A 10,369-nucleotide genomic window follows, 5' to 3' on the forward strand; every position below is an offset into this window, starting at 1 on the left:
TCGAAGTGTTTGATTAAAATCATACATATGCAGAGGCCATTTAAAAAATGTATTAGGCTGCATATTCATTGCCAGATTAGAAACCAAACCCTACAGATCTGCGTACTGTATAACTGAGAATGTAACAGAGTATTAGACGAAAGACAGTTCACTTATTTTCATATATAAAAATATGCAATGCAATTATTTACTTATGAAAAGCATTCTTTTAAAGATGAGTATGATATACACAAACTTTTTAATTTAAAAAATGCCATTTGTTTCCCAGTATGAAATTTAACAAAGAATGCTATTGTAACACTGATGTTGAGTAAAAAGCTTTGAATAAGGGACTAAGAAAGTGACACATACTAGCTATGGATTAGGCTGACATGTATTTTTTTAAAATGTTCCCTAAATTTTAAGGTACTTTATAATAGAGCTGTACTATAGAAGACGAGTATCTTCTATAATTTCATGTCATTTATTATAGGACTTGGATTTTTTTTTTAAGTCTTAACTTTAACCAGTCATTAGTTTAAAAGGAATATCTGATAACCTAAAAGAGATGCATATCTGTGCACGTATGGTAAAATATGTGTTCATGCATAATATATTTTTTAATGCAAAACAGTTACCTGCTGTGGTCCTCGGATAGCTTTTCCCGGGGAATCAAGTGAAGGAAAAGGTGCATCGGATGGTTCCTGAAGTGGTAATGTATTTACATATAATGCATTATGGTTTCCAGGTGGTAAACACGTAGCTCTATCCAGAGTTGTCCTGATACAAGTGTTTACAAGATTGGAGGGTTTTGTTTTGTCAGTTGTTTTAAGGTTTTGTATAGCTGATGCTATGGGGTCAATTCCCTGAATTTCAAATAAAGTTTCTTCTGTTTTAACAAAGTTTCCCGGGTTGTCTCTGAACTCCATATTAAATTTATCCTGGCACACTGCCTCAGATGTGGCAGGACCAAGGATGTTGGGTCTTTCTGGAGTGCTATGTAAGAAAGTAGAGTCATTGTCCATAGGTGGAAACTTGACATTGAATTTAGAAAGTGATTCGAAAGAGGTATCTTCCTCATCTCGGGCCAGTCCTCTTGGTGTGACAGATGTGATGCATGGTGCACCTCTATTTATATCATCTTTAGCCTGAGGCTTAAACAGCTCTTCTTGTTTATCTGTTGTATCCGTACACTGTACAGGAAGAGAGCACTGTGTTTCTGCAGGGAAAAGAACACAAAAGGAAAATGGTTGCATTCCAATCATTCTTAAAAATGATGAATATTATTTTTACAATTCCTTTTTATAGCAACTGAAGACAACTGGTACTTTTTACCTTTGCTACCACCTTCCATGGAATATTAGCAGTCTCCAGTGGGTGAACTGGAACGTAGCTTATTAGTTGCAGTGAAACTACTTTGTCTTTTCCTAGGTCTTTTGCTGTAAGCTTTGCATCTTGTTCACAGTTACACTGCTCTATGCTTAAAAAACATTTGCTTGTAGTGTATACATTTAAACATTTTGTCAGTAATGGAAGCTACAACTGTGAGCTTGCTTAGACAAATAAGTTGTTAAAAAGAAAATTCCTTACTAGGCATATATAACACTATACAGGTTAAGAATCTACATGAATTTGGCCATTTATTAGCCCTAATATCACTGTGTCACAAAATATATCAGCAATCAGTCTAGCCTTGGGTATTCCCAATAATTCATGTGAGGGAGTGGTAGTGGTGGGGGTTGGAGAGAAAGAAGACAGTAAAGGCAAAAGAAGGATGAAATTTTGGGATGCATGTTCAGAAAACTGTATATGAATAATTCTCCTGTTATATATATATATATATATATATATATATATATATATGTATACATACATATATATGTATATATATATATATACACACACATACATACACACGCACACACACAAACACACAGACACACATATATATATATATATATATATATATATATATATATATATATATATATATAAAGGCCTATGAAGATAGCAGGTAGATATCAGGTAGATACCATGGCCTCTGCAGCTCATTTATCTGGAAGCTGCTCATCCAACAAATTCAGCTCCAGAACAAATTCAGCTCTCTAGGACACAGGCAAAAGCTAGAAAGTAAGTAAACAGAGCTTCTGAGGAGTCAGAATTAGAGCCAAAAGGCCCACAGATATATGTATTTTGCTCTTACTCTCATTTTAGATTTATTCTAACAAGCTTGATGATATTTCCCTTAGCTCAGAGCTGGTTAGAAGCAGCAAATTAAAAGGTAGGGATAGGAGTTGCTGAAGACAGATATAGATATCAACAAGAGCTGAAAGCATGAGAGGAGACGAGAAAAACAAAATAGCAGATATAAGAACTCACAAAACACTACAGTCTGGTGTAGGGCCAATAAGAGCCACATTTCTCAATGCAAAAACACAATGATCAAAGCATTCTCTATGCTGATAATCCTGAGACATTAGAAAACACTAAATTATGCTCCACAATCTTACCTAAGAAGACAGTAGGTTGGAGACTGGTAATGTGTGATTTTCATTAAGCGGACAGAAGGTAGAGATTAAAAAAGAAATCAGCACTTTAAAAAGGTAGTCATCAGAGAAGTTTTATCTTCACAAAAGGAGACTTGCCCAAGGATGCCGATTTAAGCAGACGGGGTACACAGAACACCTTGTGTAGTGTCTGTCAAAGTTAGTAGGCACTTAACAAACGTCAGTTCCTTTCCTTCTGGTCCTTGCAGTCTCATGACACCTTCCTATCTTTTGCCACAGCACATTCCAACACAAGGTATTTTCTGTTTGGATACAACTGCAGTATATTGCAACCAAATCCTCAAGTTTACCTTCTTACATATCTACTGCCTCTCTTTAGTACACACCACCTTATCTTGTTGGATTATTACAACAGCCTTTGAACTGCTTCTCTGCCCTTTAAACTTAGCTCATAGCCAATCCATTCTCTACATTGCTCCCTATTTCTTTTCTAAAGCACAAATCTGATCATGTTACCTTCCTCATAGAACCTTTTCATGGCTCTCCAAAGCCTCATCCCTCAGAAAAGTCATATAAAACTGTTCATGACTGGTCCCTGGTCACCTGTCCATACTCTCATCTTTCCAAACTGTTGCACTTCTTATTCCAGCTATAATGGACTTTGCACAGTTCTCCAAAACAGCCAGGCTCTCCTGTCTTTGGGCCTTTGCACAAGCTGTGCAGGCTGCCTGAAATGTCCTCTCCAGGTACTCTTTACCAAAGTCTTACTTGTCCTTCATTCCTTAATGTAGGCTTAATTTCTCTGGATAGTTCTCTCTAGCTCCCCAAGACTGGGTTAGGCATGACTCACAGGTGTCCCGAGGCTTACACATGTTGCACTGTATTTGTTCTTTCTCCCACTGATGTACATTTTTTAAGGTCTTAAACCATGCTTTGTTTCCCACTTAACCCCAGTACCCTGCCCAGTGCCTGACACATAGTATGCCCTCAATAAATGTATTCTGAATGCATTTGTATTCTGTTCACAAGACAGCCCAGTGTAATAATCCACATTCACTAGATAATCTGTCTGTGACTAGAAGTAGTACAGTAACAAAGACCGAGCTCAATTGTCTGGTAGAATTTCTTTGTCCTTGCAGGTTTCTCAATGTCCTTTAACTCTCAAGTGGTCGTTTTTCCTGATAGTAGACTTAACAGTAGCAGGAATTCTAGGCAACGGTACTTTCTTTGCAGATTACATTTACTAACTGCAGGTAACAAATCAGGAAAATCAACTGCTGAGGTAACTACATTTTATAACACCTGAGGAGGAAATGCTTATCAAAATGATCTTCACAAGGAGAACAGGGAGAATGATGAAGAATCTGCTGCTGCTGCTAATGACAACTATTAACATCAATAGCACTTCTATGTGTCATGCACTACTATAATCATTTTATGCGTCTTAATTCATTTCATACTCAAAATAGTCATGTGGTAGGCATTAGATTATCCCCACTTTACATGCGAAGAAACTGAGACATGGAGCAGTTACTTCCAAGACTACACAGCTCATGAATGAGTGGTACATCTGGCATTGGAACCCAGGCAACCTAATTCTAGATCCTGTGCTCTGAACCATTATGTTAAATTAAACATACTGTATGCTGTACATATACACACATACACATAGAAGACACAGAAGACAAACATACTGTATGTGTGTGTATATGTATGTACACACATGTACACACACACACACACACACACACACACACACACACACAGAGAAGAGTCCCCGAAATGATTTTCTTTTCCAATAGATGACCTATCTCCCTTGTGAACAAAACCTGGGAAACTCAAAACACCTATAATAAAGCAAATATTTTCTTTTTTATAGCTAGCAGGCATACCTCAGCCACATTCAAATAATTTTTGGAATTAATCTGTTCAAGCGATGAGTTACTATCAAAAAAAAAAAAAAAAAAAGATTTGGGGTGCCTGGGTGACTCAATCAATTGAGCGTCCAACTTCAGCCCAGGTCATGATCCTGTGCTTCGTGGGTTTGAACCCTGCATCAGGCTGTGTGTGGACAGCTCAGAGCCTGGAGCCTGCTTCAGATTCTGTGTCTCCCTGTCTCTCTGCCCCTCCCCCAACCCTGTCTGTCTCCCAAAAATAAATAAACATTAAAAAAAAAAAAAAGATTTAAATGAGGTGCATAAAAGCACTTGTGATCCTGACACTATACTGAGAAACATGATCAGGTGGAGCAAATTGCCTTTCTATTTTGTTTATTTTCAGAAACTTATTTTTGCAAGGACACAAAAAACACAATGAGAAACATTTTTAGGTTTCTAAATTTTAAGTACAGGCCGTCCATTTAGAGTACTTCTTAGTCTAATTACCTCGTATATTGACAAAAGAAAAAGATCTGATGGTTGTTTGTAAGTTGCGATCCTATATTCTACTCTCTTCATCTTCCCTGAAATAGGACTTTCCTTTATGGACCAAATAGCACTTTTTATGAAGCCACATTTGCTTAAACATACATTTTATCTTTATCCCTTCTCAAGGCTACTGCCATAAGTGGATGAGAAGAAAAAAGAAAAAGGAAATGTACAATTCTACTAACTCAGCAATTTTTCATGAATTATATGTTTATCTAAAGGTAAAGGTCAGGGGCGCCTGGGTGGCTCAGTCAGTTAAGCATCCGACTTCAGCTCAGGTCATGATCTCGCGGTCCGTGAGTTCGAGCCCTGCGTCAGGCTCTGGGCTGATGGCTCAGAGCCTGGAGCCTGCTTTCGATTCTGTGTCTCCCTCTCTCTCTGCCCCTCCCCCGTTCATGCTCTGTCTCTCTCTCTGTCTCAAAAATAAATAAACGTTAAAAAAAAAATTAAAAAAAAAAAAAAAAAAAATAAAGGTAAAGGTCAAATTTTAACAAAAAAAATAACATGGGGACAATACTGCTAAATACGCTCTTTCCAGATGTATTATACAAACCACATTTAAAATATTTTCCTTATATTTTTATTCAATGTCATGTTCATCCTTAAAAGGCCTGAACAGGCATCTTTTCCCAAAACATTTTTCTTTCTTTCCCTTTTTGATCTACTACTACCAGAATAATATTTAATATTTTGAGTTTTGTCTAGACCCAGCAAAACTTCACTGCAGTCTATGGCAAAACAGATCTAAAACATTTCAAGAATATGCTGTACTTATTATTTGTGACACATTTACTATAAAACATAAGAATAACATTAGGAAGCGGTTTTAGTGGGGAAGAAAATGAAGCTAAACACTCAGTGTCCTAGTTGACAGATACATACTCAGATTTAGACCTGCACAATTTAAAAATGGTCAAAGTATGAAGCCACTGATAATGGGGTAGGTTCTCTGTATAACGATGAATATATCACCATTGCAATGTTTTGATAAGATGCTGATGTTAAAAAAAATCATGTTTATGAGTTCTATGTACTACATCTCTTTAGCTAGTAGATTTTAAATAAAAATAATTCTTTTACTTCAGAGGTACTTAGTGTCTTTAGCCTACACAAAAGATCAATTTCTCATGAAAATGACAAAAATTCAGGTGAAAGAATTAGCATTCTTTCTGGGTAGCTGGAGGGGGAAAAGGGGAAGAAATAAATTATGTCTGTCTACAAAGACTGTTTTGTTTCTCCACCATATTGTGTACCTTTTCTGAAGATAAAACAGGAGTAGTATGCAAAAAGTGAATTTACACTATAAAATGATTTTTAAATAGTCTAGATATGAGATGGAAGAGATGGAAAGTGATCTTTAATTAAAGGGGCATTAGCACTGCCGCAACATCTTTCAGAGTGAAAACTGTAAATCACATCTCTAGGGAACCATATGCAGAATATCTCAAATCACAAGGGTAAAGGAGAATTTATCATTTTAAATGATCAGTTTACCTTCCTTTTGTTATGGAAGTGCTTGGTAGCCAGATTCAATCTCTGGTGTTTTGCTATTCATATGGAACGGCTGAAGCAAACCCTGGTCTGGGGTTTTAGGAAAGGGTACAGGCTTTAAAAAACACACGGCAACACATGTGTAAAAACAGATGTTCCTTTTAAGTCATATTTTATACTAAATTTGTACTTTGTATCTCCAACAGGCTAGCCTCACGAAATGTGAAATGTTTATTTCTTGAACCAAATTATAAAAATCCATAGTGTCCAATGAACTTTCAAGCAGAAGTTAAAAACAAACCTGATGTTCTAATTTTACTTAGCTTATATATGGTAGTGCAGCTTCAAGGCTGCTTACTAATACATGAGTTAATGTTTAATTAACCCCCCCAAATAACAACTGAAAACTTTGAGAGATATTTCCTATATTTATTTTGTACCCTTTGCAAGGTGGGACTTCTCATTAAGATGATTAGTAATTACATCACTCAAGTCACTCTACATAGCCCCACACACAATAAAGAGAGAAAAAGGCCAATCATTAGATAATGTAATACAGTACAGAACTTTAACAGCACTTACCCATTATAAGTGGTAGGAGGCGCAAATTGCAGATCCTTAGCACTTAACAAGCATTTAGAAATATTTTTACGATCAAAAAGAAATACATTTAAATCAATCAAGTTAATAGTACTGTGTGTTAAATCAAACCTTACCAGTTGCAGTGGCTGGTACATTAAGTTTGCTTAAGTGGTCTTTTTGTGCTTTTGCTAGCATGCATATTCTGTGAAATTCTTCTTTTAGATCCTGGAAAGTCTTCTCTATATAAGCCCTAGAAATGAATATTTTAAAATATGAAGCTTTATCTTTAAATATTTTCTATTCTCATTAAATTTACATAGCACCATTTTATGTACCACAAAATAATTACTGAAAGGTTAAAGTTAAAAAAAATTATTTTAAAATCCTAGAAAATGTCCCAGAGAACTACTCTAATGTTTGGAGAGCCAGGCACAAAGGCACAAAGTAAGCAGTAAGTTAAAAGTTCTAATACATAGATGTAGCACAGACTAGCATATCTACTTATTTATAAATCACCCTTTTGCTGGCTGTCTCATTCTCACATTAGAAATTTCAATACATGGATTTTTGTTCTCAGTAAACATCTTAAATAGAAGAAAATGAAATGTTCCTTATTTCGATAATGTTTACGTTAAGATCTGTCCATATAACATAATATGGCCATAATACTTGGTCTATTGAAATATTAATACCTTTCATGGAATAAAGGAATGCCAAGACTCCTTGGTGAAGTTTCTTTTCTAGGAGAAGAAACCTCTTGTCTTCTTACCTTAAAGATACAAAATAATCACCAATTTAAATTGCTTCTAAACTCAAATGAGAATAGGTTAACAGAAAATACAATGGAAAATTCACCTCCGTCATTGAAACATATATGTAGGTAGCTTACAGATACATATCTTTCTTTTCTTTAAATAAGAATCATCAGGGAAAAAGGAAAACTGAGCCAGAAGAATAGGATGGAGACAAGAAGTATTTCGGGTAACTTCTGTAATTACTATTTCCAGTACTGACAATTTAAGAAGCACCTGATATGACCAGAAACCAGGAAAAAAAAAATCTGTGTATGTGTGTGTATTTACTTCTTTTCCATTATTGGTCTATAGGTTTAAGTTAATGTCTTTGTATTTTGTTATAGATTCTTTGCTGAGGAATGCAGCTGTGTAGAGAGGAAGAAAGAAAACCAGGCTACAGCACCTTAGCATTTAACAAGCATTTTACAGATAGTGCAATGATGTATTTAAGCTACTCTCTGAAGCTAAGTTCTTGCCTTTCACTCCCACCCTGTGGCTTATTCTGGTATTACATTCATTCTGACATTTAAAAGTCAACATTAAAAAACATGTAATACATCCACTGTATGGTTTAGATTTTTTAAAAATCTTTAATAATACCTAGAAAACTCTGTGTATGTTCTAAAGTCACAAATTGACAAATACAAAGATTTGAAGAAGTCTTAATATTATACAATCATAAATTATAATTCTACCAAACCTGCATAGGTCTTGTTTAAGTTCAAATGAAACCAGTGGTCATTTATATTTAGTGACTTTTTAAGATTTAAGGTCATTGTAGCCATTATTAAAGTGGATGATTTTACTTCATTGTTTCTTGTCATCTGAGTATAACTCTTTTAATCTTGCTTTTCGAAAAGTTCCTTCAGTTTCTTAGGAGTCTCATTTGTTCTTTAAGAAAAAGACTTGATTCCAGTTTGTTTTTTTAAATTAGTATCTTCTCCAATTTATTTCAGTTTATTGCTCTACTTCTCCAGCTTTTTCTAAATACCAGTGTTGGCTTAACATTTCTAAAATAGAGTATTCCTTTAATTAGTAAAATGAAATCTCAGCAACCCAAACAATTTGTGATTTTATATATTATGTTGTCAGACTGAGGTAACAAAAAGATCATTTGCTGCTGCATACTTTTTGTCTGGCAAGCACTTAGGCCAGGTCTTCTTCTGGATGAAAAGTGTTTTACTGAGCTTACAAAGCAGTCACATCAGAAGACATTTTCACATTCACAGTTTGTTTTTAAAAGCAGTAGACAAGGTTTTTCTTTAGTGTTATGTGCAATTAAAAAACACTCAGTGGATTTTAGTGTGTACTAGGAAGAGAGGCGACATTTTAAAGATAGCCAATCATTCAGGATGCTATAAGTAGGAAAGCAAACTTTTAAAAGATACTATATTAAGGGGTGCCTGGCTGGCTCAGTCAGTAGAGCATGTAGACTCTTGATCGTGGGGATCATGAGTTCAAGCCCCATGTTGGGTGTAGAGTTTACTTAAAAAAAATAAAATAAAATAAAGATATTATATTAAATCTGTATCAACAAAATCAGAGAAGAGGTAATATTAAGAGAATAGAAACACTTGGCAATTTAATGTTAAACAAATCATAATATGTGATTAAATAAAATGACTAATCTTTTAAAATTTACTACTAGAAATCCTGAATATGAAACAAAATTATCTTATCACAAGCCAGAAAGAACCAAAAAGAAGCACAGTTGACCCCTGAACTATGGGGTTAGAAGTGCCAACCCCCATGTACAAAACCCATGTATAACTTCTGACTCCTCCAAAACTTAATTACTAATAGCCTACTATTCACCAGAAGCCTTACAATAACATAAATAGTTAACACATATTTTGTATGTTATATATATTACATACTGTATTCTTACAATAAAGTTAGCTAGAGAAAAGAAAATGTTATTACAAGAATCACGAGGAAGAGAAAATTACATTTACAGTAGTGTACTGTATTTATGGGGAAAAATCCACATATAAGTGGACCCAATCAGCTCAAACTTGTGTTGTTCAAGGATTAACTGTACTCTAATTTTAAACCTAAAAATGAAGATATTTACATAAAGTGGTGAAGACTATTCCAGTTCCAAAGTACTGATTTTGGAATCAGTACTTGGAATGATTGCTTCTTATGTTAAAAAGAAACCTTAAAAATTGAGGGGGTGGGGGTGGAGATGAGAAAAAGGTGAAGGAAAAGACAGGAAAAGAATGATAAACTTGTGTATGGTTTGGTAAATAACCTGTGACAACCTACTTGTTTGTTGTTTAGATTTGATAACTGGTGTGGGTGAATTAATTTATCCAGAAAAGACTCCTCAGGTGTATTGGTAGGGGGTAAAGGGAGGACTCTCTTATTAAGAAATTTCCACAAAGCATGTAAACTTAAGGTCTTCAGCTTCTTTGGGATTAGGAATACAGCCCTGCTTACTGTTATCTTTGTTACTATTATTGAAGAAAAATACTACGATTGTACTACGCAATACACTGCATCTTCTATCATTCACACCAAATAAATCTCTTGATATAGTTCAAATGAAAATTTTAGGTTTCCAGCATCCTAAGAAAAAATTTTAAAA

At 34.9% G+C, this 10,369-nt stretch overlaps 1 protein-coding gene across 7 annotated transcripts in view; it reads right to left on the reverse strand.

Annotated features, from left to right (window-relative positions):
• TANK (TRAF family member associated NFKB activator) overlaps positions 1 to 10,369 on the reverse strand; it is a 94,837-nt gene that overhangs the window by 3,111 nt on the left and 81,357 nt on the right. For 4 of the 7 annotated variants that reach the window (XM_058715163.1, XM_058715162.1, XM_058715161.1 and 1 more), the window contains exons 5-7: positions 7,678 to 7,754; positions 7,120 to 7,235; positions 618 to 1,198 (exon numbers count right to left, since the gene is read on the reverse strand). In XM_058715163.1, coding sequence (XP_058571146.1) covers positions 618 to 1,198; positions 7,120 to 7,235; positions 7,678 to 7,754 — 774 coding nt within the window. Of the gene's footprint in view, positions 1 to 617; positions 1,199 to 7,119; positions 7,236 to 7,677; positions 7,755 to 7,885 lie in introns of those variants that run through there. The other 3 variants (XR_009257508.1, XM_058715165.1, XM_058715166.1) reach the window with 2 other exon arrangements.

The sequence above is a fragment of the Neofelis nebulosa genome, chromosome 2, assembly GCF_028018385.1.
Source record: "Neofelis nebulosa isolate mNeoNeb1 chromosome 2, mNeoNeb1.pri, whole genome shotgun sequence".
NCBI classification, from domain to species: Eukaryota; Metazoa; Chordata; class Mammalia; order Carnivora; family Felidae; genus Neofelis; species Neofelis nebulosa.